Source organism: Pyrus communis, chromosome 5 (genome assembly GCF_963583255.1).
Source record: "Pyrus communis chromosome 5, drPyrComm1.1, whole genome shotgun sequence".
NCBI classification, from domain to species: domain Eukaryota; kingdom Viridiplantae; phylum Streptophyta; class Magnoliopsida; order Rosales; family Rosaceae; genus Pyrus; species Pyrus communis.
Genome location: NC_084807.1, coordinates 27,085,942 through 27,106,468, shown reverse-complemented (window position 1 = coordinate 27,106,468; position 20,527 = coordinate 27,085,942). Strand labels below are relative to the sequence as shown.

General features: G+C 38.2%; 3 protein-coding genes, 1 long non-coding RNA gene and 1 pseudogene across 4 annotated transcripts; 2 read left to right on the top strand and 3 right to left on the bottom strand.

The window, feature by feature from the left end:
* Positions 1–2,387: 2,387 nt before the first annotated feature.
* On the top strand, positions 2,388–4,427 carry LOC137735632 (large ribosomal subunit protein uL10-like; annotated as a pseudogene).
* A 257-nt stretch (positions 4,428–4,684) lies between these two features.
* Positions 4,685–5,703, bottom strand: LOC137733403 (uncharacterized). The gene is made up of 3 exons (XR_011068468.1): positions 5,602–5,703; positions 5,319–5,446; positions 4,685–5,183 (listed from the first exon to the last, which is right to left on the bottom strand). It is a non-coding gene; the product is annotated as an uncharacterized lncRNA (long non-coding RNA).
* Positions 5,704–8,412: 2,709 nt separating this feature from the next.
* Positions 8,413–9,290, top strand: LOC137735682 (dehydration-responsive element-binding protein 1D-like). The gene has a single exon (XM_068475129.1). It carries the CDS (start codon positions 8,582–8,584, stop codon positions 9,245–9,247), a length of 666 nt encoding a protein of 221 aa, XP_068331230.1. The 5' UTR covers positions 8,413–8,581; the 3' UTR covers positions 9,248–9,290.
* Positions 9,291–9,438: 148 nt separating this feature from the next.
* On the bottom strand, positions 9,439–16,286 carry LOC137735681 (valine--tRNA ligase, mitochondrial 1-like). Its single transcript, XM_068475128.1, has 21 exons — positions 16,091–16,286; positions 15,938–15,994; positions 15,767–15,823; positions 15,446–15,621; positions 15,275–15,347; positions 15,119–15,184; positions 14,944–15,027; positions 14,471–14,548; positions 14,274–14,357; positions 14,040–14,119; positions 13,735–13,792; positions 13,352–13,654; positions 13,074–13,241; positions 12,548–12,747; positions 11,949–12,348; positions 11,318–11,569; positions 10,725–11,225; positions 10,403–10,494; positions 10,223–10,322; positions 9,894–10,039; positions 9,439–9,793 (listed from the first exon to the last, which is right to left on the bottom strand). The coding sequence occupies exons 1-21, from the start codon at positions 16,247–16,249 to the stop codon at positions 9,622–9,624; spliced, it is 3,306 nt and encodes a 1,101-aa protein (XP_068331229.1). The 5' UTR covers positions 16,250–16,286; the 3' UTR covers positions 9,439–9,621.
* Positions 16,287–17,151: 865 nt separating this feature from the next.
* On the bottom strand, positions 17,152–20,293 carry LOC137733392 (uncharacterized). The gene is made up of 5 exons (XM_068472545.1): positions 19,795–20,293; positions 18,816–19,077; positions 18,517–18,713; positions 17,916–18,103; positions 17,152–17,798 (listed from the first exon to the last, which is right to left on the bottom strand). The coding sequence occupies exons 1-5, from the start codon at positions 19,887–19,889 to the stop codon at positions 17,512–17,514; spliced, it is 1,029 nt and encodes a 342-aa protein (XP_068328646.1). The 5' UTR covers positions 19,890–20,293; the 3' UTR covers positions 17,152–17,511.
* Between the last annotated feature and the right edge of the window lie 234 nt (positions 20,294–20,527).

The window sequence follows — 20,527 nt, the reverse complement described above, 5'->3', positions numbered from 1 at the left end:
GTGAATGCTGTCGGATCGTATAATGAAATAGCATAGTGGATAGATTCAATTGATCTGGAGGACGACTACTGTTGCTAAAGTGGCTACAAAAATTACATGAAAAAAAAAGAATGGGATAATGACTGATGCAGAACAGAAATTTTGTTATTTTATATGTAGTAGAATTAATAGAAGAAAATAAATATGAAACAAAAGTGATTTGCCTGACTATTATGTTTGGGACAAATGGTTATTTAATATTTTAGTTTCTGATGTAAACATTTTGATTCGATTATAAATGAATTAATATTTGCTCTTGATAAAAAAAAAAAATCAACAAATTATCCGTTGGTGCCACTCGAATGTGGATGTTTTGAACTTTTTGGGTTGTACGGATTATTGTAGTTTTGGTACCTCTGAAAGATTATTGTCTTATTTTCAATTTTATTCAATAAACGTGAGTTTTCTCTCTATTTTTGTAGTAGATTGTAGGGCATGGTAGTGAATTCTAGCGTGGGAATTCCGTTATATTTTCCTTGTCATATAACCGATGCGTCAATGACTTACATGTACAACCCTATTATAGTGACATTACGTGCGAATGAGTCAATTTTAAGTGTAAATTTCTTAGCGCATACATTATATGATTGATATGACATATTAATGGTGTATATGTGCCATATAGATTTGAAAAGGAAATTTATGCAATAACAGATTTAGCTCTCTAAAGTTGGGAGCCGACTGTTGCTAAAGTGGCTACAAAAATTACATGAAAATAGAAAAGAGTACAACAAAGCTTGGGGGATAAGACGACTGTTGCTAACGCGGCTACAAAAATTATATGAAGAAAAAAAAAACAAAAAAACAGAGGAATCCTACCTTTTTTTGCACTAGAAAATATGGTTAAACGAATCAGAATATAGCTAGGTTTGTTTTTTTTTGGAGACAAAGACACTCGGCCCTTGCATTTCAAATTTTAATTAGTCAAGAATCAAAGGAGCACTCAATCTCTCTCCATGTCGGCTGACTGGCTCGGAGGAAAAGAGCACTAGCTCTGTATGGTCGACGATATCCGCATTTCAATGGTCGACGATATCCGCATTTCAATGGTCGACGTACTCATGATCTTTGAATGGATGGGCGATCACATCACACCACACCACTTGGGGATGGTTGGTTCCTCAAGACAGTAGTATATGGAAAATGGGGGCTTACATACTATTGAACCGTTTTTTAGAACTTGTGGATTAACTTCAACACTGCATATAAGTATTAGCCGACCATTATCGTCATTTCATTGAACATGAGGTCCAAATTTGATGACATTTAGAAAAGGGTAGTGCTATTCACACATGCATTTTTATTTCTCACACACTTCTCTTAATTTTTGGTCATCGGATCGAAAATGAATTGAAGAAAATCAATGATAAAAAATTAATAAGGCATGTAGGTAAAATGAGTGTGTAGTGACACTATCCTTAGATAAAATGGAGGACGAATGCTGGTTTTTTTAGGGAGAATAAACCAATAAGCATATGTTGATAGGATAAGTGGTTTCAAGTACGTACCCTAGTCGTGGTAAATGACGAGAATGTCAAAAAGGCCTCATGAAGTTTGGATGCCAAATTGTAACACAAAGTTAGATTGGGTAGTTAGTTGTATAATATTTAGATGATGGTAAAGAAAATGAACGATTCAATCTATGACATGTGAACAATAAAAAAATGACAAATTGTTATATGAAAGGAAACGACTTCTTATACGTCATAAACTAAATATTATCTTGATTGATTTAAATTTGTATGATCTGGCATATAAAGGAGACTTACGTAAGAAGCACCACTTCTCCTAGATGTGCTACAGGGCAACCCGGCCTGTCTCCACAACCTTACTTAACTGATACAAACAATCAAAAATCAAACTTGAATTAAGTCAAGAAAAACTTCCAAGTTCAAACCCTTGACTAACTCCTCTTTATCCACCTAGAAATTCCTACCTTTACCAAAAAAAAAAAAAACCTAGAAATTCTTACTTGACGGCCCAAAGAAGAAAAATGGACCCTTGACTTATCAATACGTCACGCTGACTCACGTCCTTTGATGTTGCCTTTTCTTCTGTACGAAGGGACCAACTCTGTATGTATAGTACTAGTTTTAACGAGTCCATTGATATTGGAAACCCTAAACCCTAATTGGGCTCATGGCGTTTTCCAACCACTTAATGGTTGGCTAATTTATGACATGCACTGGTATATAGTAGTTAAAAAACAGAGAGCTTTAATAAAAAGGATTTGAATCCAGAATATTTTAACCAAAGACCATCCTATAGTTTTCTTTAACCAAAGCACCTTAAAATTAACCATAAGGGACAGAGCCTTCAAATTCTACATGGGTTGGATTACAGGCTCAACAAAGACAAAATTAAGTTTCCAAAAGTACCCCTAACATAAGAAAACTCTCCAAGGCCGACAAGAAGATCACATATGTACGATTCCAAGCTCTGCTCCCTCCTCGACGAGTATGGCCAGGTCCTCATTGTCGCCGCCGACAACGTCGGCTCCAAGCAGCTCCAGAACATTCTCAAGGGGCTGCGCGGAGACTCCGTCATTTTGAAGGGGAAGAACACGATGATGAAAAGGTCTGTCAAGATCCATGCGGAGAAGACGGGCAACAGTGCCTACCTCAACTTGTCCCCCTATGTGGTACGTTCTTTGGCTTCATTTGTGGTTGCTGATTTGTTTGTATTCGTTGGTTTTCTGATTTGTTGTTGTTTTTTGGGATTTAGGGCAACATCGATTTGATTTTCACAAAAGGTGATTTGAAGGAAGTCAGCGAAGAGGTTGGCAAGTACAAGGTAACCGAATTCGATTTCCATTTTCGTTGTTCGAATTCATAATATTATCAATTTTAATGCGTTTTAGTTGTTGTAGTGATATAAGATGCTTATTGTGGTATAGGAAACTATAATCTGTAATTGTTTGTTGTGTAGATTTCAAATTGGTATGAAATTTAGTGTATTTATGATCAATGCGAAACTCAATTTGTTGAATTATCCATAAGAGTAAAATAAAGGAGGTTCTGCTGTTTTTTAATGTGAGTAATCTAGAGTTACTGCTTCTCTAGTATACCTTAGCAGGAAGAAGAGAAAAAAAAAAGAAAACAACTTTTCAAAAAATTGTTCTAGAGTTGCTACTTCTCTAGTATACCTTAGCAGGAGGAATCTTTTTTCGACTTGGATGATTATTTATCGAGTTTTCATATTTTATATGGGTTTAGTTTGCCTCATGATAATTTTTGTTAGTTTTCCAATCTGTCCCATTTTGTTTATGTGTTTCACTATATCTATCTAATTCCTAGGTGTATTTTATTTTGAATTGAATAGGCTGGAGCCCCCGCTCGTGTTGGTTTGGTTGCTCCAGTTGATGTGGTGGTTCCTCCTGGTAACACTGGTCTTGACCCATCTCAGACCTCTTTCTTCCAGGTGTGTAATAATCGTTCACAGTAAATGGTGTTGCTTTTTTGTGGGTTTAGTAGTTCTGACTTGGTATGTTTCACATTTCAGGTGCTCAACATCCCCACCAAGATTAACAAGGTAATGTTGAAATCATTACCCTTGTTGAACTTATCAAGAAGGAAGATAAGGTTGGCTCTTCTGAGGTTGCCCTCCTTGCCTAGCTTGGAATCAGGCTATTCTCATATGGTCTTGTTGTCCAGGTGGTGTATGACAATGGTTCCATCTTCAGCCCATAGGTGCTTGATCTGACTGAGGATCTCATGGAGAAGTTTGCTTCTGGTGTCTCGATGGTCACTTCATTGGCGTTGGCCATCTCATACCCTACCCTGGCAGCTGCACCACACATGTTTCTCAATGCCTACAAGAACGTGTTGGCAGTTTCTATTGCCATCGATTAGAAATGGTTGTTTCGATATTTTTACAATGGCAGTAAGCTACCATGAGATATCCATCCACAAAGACATAAACCTCTTGTATAATTATAGCAAATAGTATACACAATCATGTATGAATTATAACTTTCACCGTATCCCCATATCTTTTTTCTTTCTTTTGCTATAGATATTGAGGGACGGGTTGTTACAGAAGGTAATTTTGCCATAGTTTTAGAAATAATGTGAGTAATTTTGATGTAGTTTCATAAATAATGTGATAATTTGCTGTAGTTTCATAATTAATGTGAGTAATTTTGCTGTGGTTTCATAAATGGTGTGGTAATTTTGATGTAGTTTCATAAATAGTGTGGTAATTTTATTGTAGTTTCATAAATAGTGTGGTAATTTTGTTGTAGTCTCAGAAATAGTGTGGGTAAAATTTCAGAAATAGTGTGAGCAATTTTGCTATAATTTCATAAATAGTGTGGTAATTTTTGCTGTAGTTTCATAAATAGTGTGAGTAATTTTGCTGTAGTTTCATAAATAGTGTGTAATTTTGTTGTAGTTTCATTAATCACTTCCAAATGCAAATCCCAAATACCAAATGCAATCTTGCAAGTTCAACTAGACTACCCATCATGACATTATTCTGCCGTGATGATTGCTGGAATAGCTATTTATGAAACTGTCCCAAGAATTAGACATTATTTATAAAACTGTACTAATTACTGTACACTATGGACGCACAAATCCCACACATCACGTTTTTTTTTAATAATTTTAAATCTATCTTCATTTCCCATGCCCTTCGCTAGTAAGCAACTCATGCTTATTAGAACTTTGCCTTTCTCCTTTCACAAAGTTTGCCGATGATATACATGGAATCTCTAATATCAAATACTTAAGCATTTTTCCATGGAAGGGATAGTAGATTGCACTTATAGCAAAGGTAAATGCATGTATTTGGAGGCCTTACCTTTCAAATACCATTAGAATATGCCTTCACTAATCTCGATTCTCAAACTAGATAACAAGCTTAGCACCATTGCACATAGCAGTTATGTGGTAGTTATAGAAACATTCAGACTATTGTAATCAACATTCATATCAAATCATCTGGGATTTGATACCCCAATGACAAATTATATCAATCTAAACCGATACCAACCTTGTATAATCTATTAAATTAGAGCCAATTCTCTTTGGGCATCTTCTTCTCCACGAGAGCATTTTCAAGGTCCGGTAACATCTGAGATAAATTGTCCGTACACTGCCTTTCTGGTGCTGAGACATCCCCAATATCATAGAAAGCATGATCTGAAAACAAACAATTAAGCAAAGCTGTTTTTCTCAACATCGATCCGAACCTCTAATTCACGATCCGAAACTATATTTCTTGATTCCTCAATTAGCTACACACATATTAATTAAATAAGAGCTTTGAAAGCATACCACGACGACATCGCTGTAGGGGGAGACGGTGAATTTCTGAACGGAGCTGTAGTCCTTGGAACATATCTGTGCTTCCTAATTCACCATCAGAATTCTCACCAACGTACATATCTGCAACAATTCCCCACCTTAAAAGATAAAAGAGCCAAGATTTAGCCCAACCATAAATGCGTACTATGCTGCGCATACGCGCAGATTTCCATTGGAGGAGGTCGAAGCTTGGGCTTTGCGTCCCATGACGAAGGAAGAGGTGGATTTTGATTTAGTTTGAAAAGAAAATTACCTGATGAATCGGAGAATCACAGAATCAAGACATACGAAATCTCCTTGATTAACAGAGATGAGAAACTAGCAGAGAGAAAATGAGTCTCAGATCCGTAGAATCTTGTAGAAGTTGTACAAAAATTACTCTCTCTTCATCTAGAATGAAACGGGCAAAACAAACGGCGCAATGTTTGCCGTCAAGGTAAAATCGGAAATTCGTTGCTTGGGCCAATCTTACTCGGAAATTCGTGGTTTTCGGTTAAAATGCAAAGTTTTGAAGCCCTTATTATTAGTTTTTCTTAAAAACTAATGGTTAACTTGATAAAATGACAAAAAAGAAATTGATTAGGAAGCACGCACAAATGTTATACTATTAGCCATTGGATACTTGGCTATTCCTAGTTGCACACAACCTAGGCAGTTCATTTTTAGTATGCACTATATATAATGACTAGAAACTGACTGATTAGCTCAAAAAGAGTATGAAAAGAGATTGATTAGGTAGGTTGGACTTGTCTTGGTACACAAAGGATCTTTGACTATTAAGTGTTCGATTCTTCTATAACAAATGTTTCGTTATTCTAATAGAGGTAGAGCTCATTTAACACATGTAGGTTATAGCTCTATTAGAAAAGTTCTATAAATAGGATATGAAAAATACGGTAAGAGTAGCATAACTCTTCTTTTGGCTATCTTCAATTGCACATAACCTAGACGGTTAATTTTTAATATGCATTGATATATAATATCTAGAAGCTGACTAATTAGCTAAAAAAAGGTTTGAAAAAGAGATTAATTAAGAAGACTGGACCTATCTTGGTACATAAAGAATCTTTGACTGCTATACTATTAGCCGTTAAATTCTCGATTGCCACATCGAAATATTTATTATTCGTGCATGTCATACGAAAGAGTATAATAGAATTTTTCAAAGATAACACCACATGAGGAGAAGAAACTAAAACTAAAACTAAAACTATGACTATAAGGAAGAAAGTCTCCAAGAAATTGACATCCTCACTTTCCTCTCCTACTTCCAACTGAGCTGATCAGAAGAATAAAAGTAGGTCCCGTGATATTTTTGGAGGATAAGACGAAGTTTATCAAAGTCTTTCGGTGCGACCGAGACCAGATGTTATTGTCTTTGGGGGAGACAGATTAATGAGCCACGTGGTTGACGTGTTAACGCGGGAAAATCCACTGGATTTGCTCTGTAATCTTAGCAACTAATTAAACCTTTAACTAATCCTAAAAGCATTTTCAGTTGGTTAAGTTATTAACTGTCAACCGTGTTTTGGAAAGTGTGACGTCATTTCAAAAGGATTTTGCTTGTACTTTCCGCCACGTCATCACCGCCTCTTGTCTCCTGCTTTCTGTGGTAGCTTCCTGTTAGCTTCTCTTTTTCCATGCTCAGTCATACTCGCCGATGTTTTGATAGATTCTTGTTATTTGTTGGTCTGTTTTTTTCCATCAAAATATTCTTGGACCCTAAAAAGATAAAATTTAAGGGTGATCCTTAGTGCGGTGGGAATATTGCTACTTTATGATTGAAAGAGTTAGAACTCGAGTTGTGAAAACAGTTTATTTGCAAAATAAGAGTAAAATTGCGTGCGATAAACGTTATTTTCCGACTCTCGCAAAACAGGAAGACTTGTTAGCTTTTCGCCAAAAAGATAATTTTTTTATTTATTATTACTTAGTGAAATTAAAAAGGCAATACTAATATTAATTATTTTTTCACATACTGTCATACATATTTTACATTGCTACTGTTAATAAGATTAGTAATTTATCGACCAGTAACAATGAGTAGCAATTTAGTATTACAATTATAAGGTTTATTTAGAAATGTTTCTAAAATAACTGAATATGTTTTTAGAGAAAATGTTGTTAGGTTATACATGCACATAATTTGCTTCATGCGAGAAGCACTAGTTATGTGCTTTTTGTAGGAAGAAACACTTCAAGTGCTTTTCTAAAATTCACATGTATTTTTTACTAAAGAGTGGTTCCAAAATCATTTTAGCAAAAACTGCTTTAAATCATTTTAAAGCAATTCCAAACGAGTCCACAATGTCATCTCATATCAAAGTGTAATTTGAACTCGAAGAATCCTTTAACTAGTGGACACAGTACCATTGTGGAATGAATCAAACCAATTAGCCAAAACAATACGTGCGTTTAAATTACATTAAAAAAACGCCTTGAAGAAAATAATAAAGAATTTTAACGAAAAGTTCTTGGTACTGTTCACTTTAACGAAAAATCAAATTTTTACACTAAAAGATCAATCCTGGTACTATTCACTTTATCTTTTATTTTATCTTTATTATTAGAACTCAAAGTTTTCAAACATTTTTCGTTAGTTTTCCAAAAATAAAATCAACCCGCAAGTGAGTAACAAATCGGCGAGGACTATGTCTCCCCAGAGTGCAGCTGGTGTGAAAGCACAATTGGCTTGCAAACAAACTACAGATTGAGCCATGAGGGACCGTGACCGACCTTTGACCCTGACAGCATTCACATTAAACAAATATATTATTAAACGAGGTTTGTGTGAGTCATCCAGTCAAAACTCAGAATCCACACACTTGGCACACTCAAACAATACCACAAGCCAAACCCGCAACTTCCGAAAAAGGAAGGGAGGCATACATTAGTACGACAGCTGTCGCACTAACAGTCCCTGACTGTCTGCCTGGCCCGCGCCGCCCAACCCAGGATAGACCCAGCCTGTATCCGTGTGCGCGTTTTATGTTTGCCAGGTCACCTTTTTCTGGTCACATATATACACCAAATCATCCCCACGAAGGGTACAGAATCATCACAATCAATATCTCAGTCCTTTTTAATCACTATCCACTTTCCAACTCCAAAACTGCAAAGTACCAGATTATCCACACTTCCCAGTTTCCATATCTGCTTATACAGCTCGATTCGCTTGTAGTTCAGTCAGTTAAGAGCGTAAAAAGCAAACTTCAGTACTCTCGTACCCAGAAATGAATGGGTGCTCTAATTACTACGTGGACCCACCGGGGGAATCATCGTCGGCTTCGGAGACCAGCAGTGCTCGCCCAATGTTCATGACCTTGTCGGACGAGGAGGTACTGCTGGCGTCTACTTGCCCGAAGAAGCGGGCTGGACGGAAGAAGTTTAGAGAGACACGGCACCCGGTGTTTCGGGGTGTAAGGAGGAGGAACTCCGGCAAGTGGGTGTGCGAGGTGCGCGAGCCCAACAAAAAGACAAGGATTTGGCTGGGCACTTTTCCCACAGCAGAAATGGCCGCCCGCGCGCACGACGTGGCGGCCATTGCACTGAGGGGCAGGTCCGCCTGCCTTAATTTTGCTGACTCCGCGAGGAGGCTGCCTGTCCCGGCTTCTTCCAACGCCAAGGACATTCAGACGGCTGCCACAGAAGCGGCAGAGGCGTTTCGGCCGACTCAGGAGTCGGATGAGGTTTGTGGAGCTTCTGTGGCGGCTCCAACGGAGTCCACGTCCGCATCGGAGCAGCAACAAGTGTTCTATATGGACGAGGAGGCGGTTTTCGGGATGCCGGGACTGCTGGCAGACATGGCGGAAGGAATGCTATTGCCTCCACCCCATTACAGTGAGGATGATGACGTGGATATTTGTGCTGACGTTGCCTTATGGAGTTTTTCCGATTAATTTTAGTCTTAGTCTATAACATCTTAGTCTATACAATGTAAAAAAGTAGCTTCCGTGAGAAGCGTCAAATTTTGATTTCGTTTTTGCAGTGATATTTGCCTTGCAAAAGTGCTTTTGCTCCGCACAAAATTTTGTCTTGTACGGAAGCACTTATGTAAGATATAATGTACAAAAAAATAATTACTCAAAAATGTAGGAAAATCTCATTAAATTATCAATAACAAAGCAAATTTGCGAGTAATATAATACGAACAAATAGTTCTTGATCAACTTTCAAATTGGACAACATACGAGAAGCCAATTTTCATCCCTCAGCGATGAAAGGTGTCTAACTGCATGTTGCTACGAGGTCATTGAACAAAAATTGCAAGTCGTTACTGCTCGTTGCTCGATATCTGTGCTTCCATATGCTGGCTTGCTTCTTCAAGAGACAATTTTTCCTTCACGAGTGATTCGAGCTTGTCCGCGTTAGCCTTCTGAATCTTCTCCGGGACCTTTTCTTTGTAACCGGCTACATTCATCGCCCTGGATAGCTTCTCCTGTTGCCTGTTAGTTAATAAAACAGTTGTCACCACTCGAAACGTGTAGGGGTTTTAAAATTTAATCTGAGCTTTCTGTCACCAAGTAATTTCAATCACAAGCTTACAATTTAATGTCTTCCATCTTCTTCCGGATCTTTTCAAGGTCGGCTTCTAATGAACGACTTCCTTGAAGCTTAAGATAAACAGAAAGGTTTTCATTTACAACACCCACCACACACCCAGTTGGAGCAGCATCGTTCTCGTTGATTACCTGCAAGGATAAGAAATTTTCATATATTAACTGAATTTGCGTAAAACAAAACTGAAACTAAACAGTGTAATGGTCAGTCAAAACGAAGTTCCTTCTATAATTTTGTTGCTTCTGTTGAGGAAAAGAGTAAAACTCGATAGAAAATTGCTAGAGCAGATTTTTGGAATACATCACTTGACTTACTGTCAAAGATGACAAATTGGCCAGCGTTTCAATCTCCACTTGACGGCTGCATATTATTTCCCTATCTAATGGTGTTCGACAAAGCACAGAAGCTGGCCGCCTGAAAGAAATAAACCCTAATTAGAGATATTCACAACATGGCAAATCAAAATTGGTCAGACTCACTCTAACAAGATATACCTTTCACGACTTTCTTTTGCAAGTGAACGAAGAGATTTCACAACAGAATCTATAAGATTCATCTCGGACTCCGCCCTTTCATTTGTCCAGCACTGTAAAAATGACAAAGATAGGAAGTTACTATACATACTGTCTCCACAACATCAGAAAAGTACAGGGTCGTAAGGGTCATAATGAAAACCACCATTCCCATGAGTAATCCTTTACGGCCTATGAAGAACAATGATGCAAGTGTACTTTTTTGCATGATCATTTGCCTCTAGCTTTAGGCTGGACAGGATCATCCAATTTATGTTTGAAAAGAAAAAAATAACCAACCAACCTCTACAGTGGAAGGATATTCGCATATCATAATTGAGGCTGGCCTCTTGTGATCCTTTGGTGATGGAAGGCGCTGCCACAGTTCTTCTGTGACGAATGGCATAAATGGATGAAGCAACCGCAGACCATTGTCAAGACATAACCATAGTGTGGCTTGTGCAAAACCCCTTTCAGACTCAAACTTTGGATTGTTGCCCGAAAAGTAAGGCTTGATAGCTTCAATAAAGACATCGCACAATTGGTACTGCCACCAGGCATACACTGCAGTGGCTGCATACGAGAAGTCATACACTTCCAGTGACAAAACAGCTTTGGAGATGACTTTGTTTAGTACTGAAAGTATCCACTGGCAACTAAATGGAAGCGCGTCTGGATTTACATCTGAGGTGGGAACATAATCATCCCCAAGCCTGCTCATAGCAAATCGTACTGCATTCCACAGTTTATTACACCATTGACGATAACCCACAACCCTTTGGATGTCCAGATTTATCTTATCAGACTGAAAAGACAAGGAAGGACAATCAGATATGTCACTATATCCATGGAAGAAAAACAGTTTTCAACCAAAAATATAAAGAACGAATCTTAAACCTGAGCAGTGTAAGAGACAAGGGCAAAACGGAGAGCATCTGCACCGCATTCCTCAATACCCTTAGGAAAGTCCTTTACTTGCCCTTCTTTGGCTACAGTCAATTCCTTGGGATCCAAATTTCCCTCTAAAAGCCTCTGATGGAGACCTTCAAGGGTAATACCATTTATTACCTCAAGAGGATCAATGACATTCCCCAAGGACTTGGACATTTTACGCCCATGTGCATCACGAATCATAGGGTGCAAATATACCTGCAAAGCAACCAGATTCCACCTGTCACTTCAGTAACCAAACTATAATCTAAAATCAACACCATCTTTGCATGCTCAGGACCACTTTGGCAAAAATTAAAGATGGTGAGCAAAGGCATGTGTCTCTGACAAAAACCCACTAGGCATCCAATCGAGCTAGTATACATATAAACACGTAAAATGGAACTCGAATTAACAATGTAGTATAATTTCACAGAAATTATTTTCCTTCAAGCTTTTACCAAGTAGAAAACACCCTGTGCCCTTAAGTACAGCATGCTATTGAATTTCATAATAAGGCAACTGGAAAATTATAATTTAGGCAATATGCAACACACAGATAAAGTTATACATGCAAAATGTTAAAAAAGTTCCCCACCTTTGTAAAAGGTACGTTGCCACCCAAAGTAATTCCAAGCATTACCATACGAGCAACCCAGAAAAAGAGAATGTCATGCCCGGTTTCAAGAACTGAAGTAGGATAAAATGCCTTCAGATCTTCTGTATCATCCGGCCAGCCCAACACAGACAATGGGAAAAGACCAGAAGAAAACCACGTGTCAAGCACATCAGGATCCTGCATTAACTGAAATTTCCCCTCAAATGTTAGACTAGCCTGTGCTTTGGCCTCTTCTTCGTTTCTCGCAACCACCCATCGCTCATCTGACGCTCCAAAATTGTCTGGACTATCACCCTCATAAACAACATACCATGCAGGAACACGGTGACCCCACCAGAGTTGCCTTGAAATGCACCAATCACGAATGCTCTCAAGCCATCTGTAACAATTGAGACCAGAAGTAAGTACAACGTTTAACCTTTTTGTTTGGAGGTTTCTTTATATAAATTGTCGAGACCCAAGGCTAACAACTAGATTTCATCCACTGACTTGTTCAAAACTTTCTGGAAGTATGATCTTATTATCCTTACAATGCATACACAAGAAATTCCAAAAAGGTAAAGAAAGAAAAAAACCACCTTTTCCAATCAGCAGTATACTGTTTCGGGATGATCTCAAGCTTCCTATTCTCATCATCTATGGCAGCATGAAGGGCTTCTTTTCCCATACCGCTGCATTTAACATACCACTGGGGCTTTATCATGGGCTCCACAACATCTTGACTTCTAGAGCAAATTCCAAGGCGCATCTCATTGGCCTTGGCATCTTTAAAGAGGCCCTAAATGCAAGGAGAATAAGGTCACTGAAATACCCATAAAATTGTGAACAGATGGATTCAAACAGACAGTCCCCTCCAACAACTAGGAAGGTTGATGCACATGCAATACAAAACTGGTGATGCTGACAAGTGATGATATTACAAGTAGGGTATATTAAATTGCGTGAAGTGTCTGGAATTATGAGAATGCAATATGTTGATCTATTGGGTAAGCATTTAATAATCGATAGAAATAAGACAAACTACGTTGATAATCGGAGTGAATTTTTTTAATCAACATCTATGCATATGCTACACTTATAGTCCTGTAAAGTGTAAACAGATACCTTCTTCTTTAGTGCTTCAGTCACTGCCTCTCGGGCTTTGAAACGTGGCATCCCTGCAAATTCTCCACCATCCTGGTTTATTTTTCCATCATCAGTAAAGATGTTGATAAATTCAAGATTATGACGCCTTCCAACATCAAAGTCATTAGGATCATGGGCCGGTGTAATCTGCAGGAGGCAAAAGAGAAAGATCAACAAATCTTTATAACCTGAAACATAAACCAGAAAAGAAATTCAACGTAATATTTCACAACTTATATGTTAGATTTACGGTTTACCTTCACAGCACCAGTCCCAAATTCTGGATCAACGAGAATTGCATCACATATTATACAAATCCTTCTTCCATTAAAAGGATGAACGGCATGCTTCCCATGAAGATGCTGATACCTTTCATCATTAGGATGTACAGCAATAGCAGTATCACCAAGCATTGTTTCCACTCTAGTAGTGGCCACAACAATCTCACCTAAACCTTCTTCCAAAGGGTAAGCAAATGAAGTCAAAACTCCAAATTCTACAGGGTTCTCATACCCAGGAACCTTTAGTAGCGTCCTTTCTTTTACATCAATATAGTCCACCTACATAGACCAAAAATTTCATAAATAATTAAATACTGAAAATATTTGATAAAGTATGCCACTAAAAGGAGAAGGCTGACCTCAATTTCAGATATTGCTGTCCGCAAGACACAATCCCAATTAACTAGGCGATTATCCCTGCAAAACAAAAGCCAAAAATGTGTCCTAACCAAAATGAATAAAAGGACATTAACAAGAGGATGATTATAAATGTGGTTGATTGGAGAAGTCCTTTGGTTGTTAGTACTATCACCCAATCCTTATCCCAACTGATTAACTCAATTAAAAAATATAAATACATATAATATCAAACAAAAACCATAGCAAGCATCCACCAAAACATCATGTTAAACCAAGAACAACACAGCTCCTATGCCGAGCATACCTGTAGATAAGCCCTTGCTTATGAAGCCTTACAAAAGCCTCTGTCACAGCCCTTGATCTTTTCTCATCCATTGTAAAGCACTACAATTAAGAAGAAAACAAAGGAAAAATCAACGAAATAAGTAACATATATACATGTGTGTGTATGTGAGAGAGAGAGAGAGAGAGAGAACAAGCAGTTTAACAAGACAACTAATACATTGCTCCAAAAGAACTCCAGGACTCAACTGATTACCTCACGGGACCAGTCCAAAGAAGCACCCAAACGACGTAGCTGCTGTAAAATGGTGCCCCCATACTTATTTTTCCAATTCCAAACCTTTCACAATCAAAGATAACCAACCAACATTATTAAAAAGTATGGATAGATCAATTGACTTTAAAACATCATATGTATGGATCAAATACAAACTAGTAATAGTTCAAACTCACTTCAGCCACAAATTTCTCGCGACCAATATCATGCCTGGTTAATTGGCTTTCACGCATTAGCTTCTTTTCTACAACCACCTATAAACGACACATGATGTTATAGCCAGCAAGCAAATAACATATGACATATACAGAATCCAGGTTCAAATTCATATACATGCATATGGTCAAGATGATAAGGTTAATAAATTCATGGAACATGAGCTATTAGCAATGCACCCATTGAAAAGGACATATCATGTGTTGTTGACTCAAGTCCAGTGTTTTGAAAGGCATTTCAAAACGCGCCTAAATTCAAGACAATGCATACGAACCTGAGCACTAACTGGTCCTTCTTCCACACCCAAAAGAAGGCCAAATAAAAGGTACACAGCAGATTGATCTCCACCAACGACTTTTGCTCATATTGGTAATCGTAATACACAAAAACTAAACTAAAGTAAATATTCAGTACTTGTTAAAAGAAACACAACCTGTGTTGCTATGCCAGCATGGTCCATTCCAGGCACCCACAAGGTATTGTAACCAGACATTCTCCGCCAACGAATTATAGTGTCCTGCATATAACAAAATTACATCAAATTAGTTTTTTATTTTAGAAAACACACTTAGCAAATCACCAAAGAACAGCACAAACACAGGAATCACCTCAACAGCAGCAGTAAGAGCATGGCCAATATGAAGGGCACCAGTCACATTGGGAGGTGGCAAAACCTATAATACATTACAAATTAATTTTGTTTTGTTTATTGGTACCCAAATCAATGCACACCCAAGAAAAAGTTTGATGCATATGACACTCACAATGACGAAAGGAGGTTTGGAGCTCTTGGCATCTGCCACAAAGAACCCTGTCTTCTCCCACCATTCATACCACCTAAATCGTCAAGCATAGATAATATAAATAACTAAGAAGTAAAATTGTTGGAATAAGTGGTCAAAAAAAAAAAAAAAAAAAGCAATCATGACACTCACGATTTCTCTACAACACTTGGACTATACTCTTTCGCCATTAGATTCGACATCCGTTTCTTCTGGCCAAATGGAGTCTCTGGATCAATAAAGTCCTCTTCATTCTCCTCCTCCTGGTTGGAACGCTTTACATGCTTCTTTTCACTCTTTTTCGAAGAAGAACTCGACGCTTGTTGCGCCTAAAACCAAATTGATTCTTTTACCAGTCATCTCAGACATTAACATTATCATAGGATGATTCAACACACAGCACAACACAATGTGTGGACGAAACCGAAAATTGAATCCAAAACTTAACACCAAAATGCAATTCACCATCATTACCTGAAGCTTAGCAGCTTTCTCTAAAGCTTTCTGCTTTTTCAATTCCTTCTCTCTTGCCTGACCAAATATCAAAAACCCAAATTACTCTCTTTCGAAAATCCAGTAATTCACAAAGTATCCATCTGGGCCTGCAATTACAACATCAAAAGAAGCAATATTCCATAAAATTACCTTTTCTTCCTTCTTCTTCTTCTTCTCCGGGTCTTCAATCCCTTTTCCGTTATCCATCTGCATCGAAACGACACAGTTAAACCAATCCCAAAAGCTAAAAACGGATGAAATTACAAAGATCAAATCTTTGGTTAGGTGGATGAGCTCACATACCGGCGCGCTACCGGCTGGGGGAGAAGACTGAAGAGGCGTCTGAACGTGGAAGCGGCGGAGAAGAGACGGCGCCGCTGCTGCAAATTTGATCTGGTTGCTGATGAAGTGGTAGAATATGTGGGGTTGCGTTCCAAAAACCCTAAGGTGGGCCCGAATCATATGCGTATTGTTGGTCTTTGATGCCAAAAATTATCTGTCAAACACTTGCAGCCCAAGCACCGCATATCAAAAATGCAATGCATCACCCTTTTTTTTTTTTTTTTTTTTTTTTTTTTTTACGTTAATAAAATTTTATTTTTGGGGACTGCAGTTAAAGATAATTAAACTTTTGTCACACGCGTTAATTTTATTTATTTATTTATTAACATATGTTTGTCACTTAGTACTACGTTTAGTAGTATTTCTCTTCATTTATAAATGAGATGAAAAAAATGCAATTTTAAAATTATAAAAGCTTTTGTTGTAAGCCTATTCTACTGAACTGTATTTAGGACAGAGAGGGAGAAAGGCCTGGGGCAACAAAGAGAGGAGAGAGATGTAATTATGAGATGTGTGTTGTATCACAACATTATGTTTTATTTATGGCAGTAGAGAAAGTTAAATCCTTACCTAATAGAATTACAACTCCAACAAGATATTAACTACTCGAGGGAATATATAAGATACTCCTAAATATACTAAGATTTACACAATCACGTTCCTAATCCAATAAAATTACAACTTTATTATTTTTGTCTTCTCTTTTTATATACTAGCGTATGCCTACGCACTTTGTGTGCGTAAATATTTTTATTTTTGTTTTTAAAACAATGAGAAAGAAAAAGAGAGAACGTATGAGTGAAAGTCGGGAGAAATATTTTGTTTTTTAACTTTTTTTAACTTTTTAATATTAAATATATGCTAAAATCACCCAAACCAAATGCGTTGTTGACACGGTTGGCAGAAAATTTTGACGTCTATCAAAAAAAAAAAAAAAACAAAATTGACATGTTAATAATAAAAACACTCCTATACCTTGACCTTTCTCCATAAACTCTGCTAGCCCTAATTAAACATCACCATACAACATGCTAAAATGGCATTCCACAAAGATTTACAGCACAATAAAGTAGCTTGAGAATTCAATTCTTACATCTAGAAACTGAGATTTCCCAGGAAAAAAACACCAACACAATGACCTGAAAATCCGGATCCATCGGAAGAAGTAGCCCACCGTACACGGCGGAAACAATTGGGCCGATACCAATGGGAAATGCAAAAACAAAGGGAACCACATCACGGTATGCATTTCGGAGGAACGCATACACATGAGAAAAAAAAGAAAACATTATATGATTAACAGGGCTGAGCATGTCATGTACTTTGAGTCTTTGATCCAACCCACCATTTAATCACTTCATATGCTTTTCGATTCAGATCTACTATTTTGCTTTCTTAAGGTGAGCTGATGTAACAAACTCGGCATCATCCCTCACAAAACTCCACCAGAGGTATGTAACAGGTATGTTGATTGCGTTCCAGAGTGCGTGCGCGTCTATAAAGCCTCGGTAAGGTGGGAAGTCGTATATCTCGAAGAACAGGGCAAGGGCTCCTCCTGCCACTACCACCCACAACTGCACTCGCGATGGATGGTGACTAATACCAGCCCAAACTGCCCATGTAAGAAGCTGAACAATACCCATGGCCATGCACACCTTCACATTCAAACCTGCAAAACTTGTATAAGCTCATTGACACGGCAAACAAAAGGTTTGGCTCGAATTTGCAACAGAAAGATATGGTTTATCATTCAATGATATCCGGGGCATTTTGGAAAATGTCTTACCGTAATCAAGTTTATAGAAGTTCAGGTACAGTATGTGTGTGGTCACGAAAGCAATCAGCGGAGCAGAAACCATGACCCTTGCAGCCTCATCTCTCACATCAAAAGCTCGAAATAGGGTCAGAATGAGTGAAAATCCAAGGAGTGCTACAGAAGAAGAATAATCCAGCTTCTCTGTCAACTCTACGTCTCTACATTGGATAAGGAAAGAAGCAGTTAACAACTGTCTGAAAACAATTAACATAAGATTTTAGATGAACATATCAAAATTGTGTTCTTCCTTCACACGAGGCACAACCAACGCACAAAAGTTTTGTATTCGTTACAAGGTCAGAACCACAAGCTATAGCATAATCTTACTGTTGAAAAATTGGCAGAGAATTCTAGACGATGGAATACCCTAATTCCATTTGCACAACACTACACAAATTCTTGTCCTGCTGTTATAAACTGCGACAATTAATTTGTATAAATCCATAGGTTGCGAGGTCTAAGGAGTGCAAAGTACTAAAATATTATCTTTCACCTAAAGTTGACATTTTGGAGCAGATAACTGTTGTATATATAAATCACTTATGGTGTCGAGGAATTCAAAACCACTTACCGGCTGTGAAATACCCCACTCCAAAACCAGGCATTCATTGATAAGATCCCATAGATGTGCCACATACCAGTATACTCGTAGTACGTCTTCTTATTTGGATTCAAAGGCAACTTGTAGTATACAAGGATGAAAAATGATATCCAACCATGAAATTGAATGGCAAGATTGATAGCACAGAGAGCAACAGCAACGGGTTCCTAAACAAGTTCATTAAAATGGTTAGGCCATATCAGCAAGTAAAATTAGCTTAATCAGATTAATAATCAACCGACGCTCTCTACAAAATATCAGTGAAAGACCTGGATGCCATAAACACGTCGCAATGGCCATTTCCCATGGTATTTGACAGCCTTATCGCCGAGTTTCTCTCTCTCTTCCTCCCTAGCAAGCATGCAGTGGTACCTGCAGTCACTGCGACAGTCCCATTGCTTCCAGCGCAAATAGAGGGGCTCTTGCATGTACCACGGACCATCAATAGGTTTCCCATCTGAAGAAAATTTACAGTGTTGAAAGCATGTGTCCCCTACACACCCAGATTTTTCGCACTCCGCCACACAAGACCTGGAAAACCCATAAAACCGTAATGATTATCATTCCATAACCGTCAGAGCGAACCCAAAACAGATAAATACACGAAACATGACGAAATGAAATTCCGTGAATGTAAATTTTGCACTTGTGAAATGAAATCACATCAAATAATATACTCATTCGGGTAAAGCTCCTGAATCTAATTTATGAATTATGACACAGCATAACCATTGTTATAGCAATTAAATGCAAGTTATGTATAAAATATTTTTATTTTATTTTTTCCTAGCATTAAATGATTGTAGAATTTTCTTAAGTTTAATAATATAAATCCTTCATGTTCTAAAAGACGCTAGGCGCTAGTGAGACGCGGAGAGGGGCCTAGCGCCTATACGTAGCAGAGATTTTAACAACAGTGCCATCAGTTAACAAAAGCATCACACTAATCGTTGATTCGGTGTGCCAATTCCATTTCCGAGTTTTCGACCCCGGAAACACGAAAACTTGATCAAATTTCTCTGTAATTTGGTTACCCAAACAACTAAACCTAGCTCATCAATCATACAGTTAGAGCATTCAATTGAATTAAAATACTCCAAATAAACAACTCTATGAGCTCGACTAATATAAATAAATCAAATCAAATACTGATACTGATACGAACACAGAAAAACTGAAACAAAATGAAAGCGAAAATCCAAGTATTTCCAAAAATTAAACGAAAGATTACAGAAAGGAAGGGCATACTTGTAAATCGGATCAGCATCGCCATCACTGGCACGAAGAGCCGGAAGCAGAGAGGAGAGCAAAACGAGGAGGAGAATGCAACGAAGCTGCGCCATCGGATTCTCGGAAGCAGAAAGTCAAAAGCGTAAGAATCTTCTGGAGGTTTCTAGAGCTGGCGAGGAATGTTCGTGCGGAGATGCGACTAGTTGCGTCGCATGGAACCGCGCGGTTAGAGAAAGAGGAGAGAGAGGGCGGAGGAGGAGCTGAGTGAAGGAGCGAGAAGGGACGAGTTGATGTGAGAGAGAGAGAGAGGGGGAGGAGGAGGAGCTGAGTGCAGGAGCGAGAAGGGACGAGTTGAGGTGATTTGGTTGGGATTGCGTGAGTTGGGTGGTGAATCGAGGCGATGGGGCGGAGACCAGAATCTCGTGAGGGTCTCAACTCTAGATGATTCTCGATGAGACACGTGGCCGGGTACTGGAAGTGCTGAAGCTGTACTCGCTCTCTCTCTCTCTCCTCTCTGCCCCCGACCCCCCCCCCCCCCCCCTCCTCCCTCTCAATTTATTTTATTTCCTTTTTCTAGTCCCTGTTTTGCCCGTGACGCAGTGAAACATTGAGGACATTAATGGTAAAAAAATTAAAGTTCGGTCAACTCAAGAGGTAGAATAAATCAATTTATATTGTTAATATAATTTCTTCGTCGTAAAATTAATCAATTTATATTGTGTGTATAATTTTGATGGAGTTTTTTTGTTAA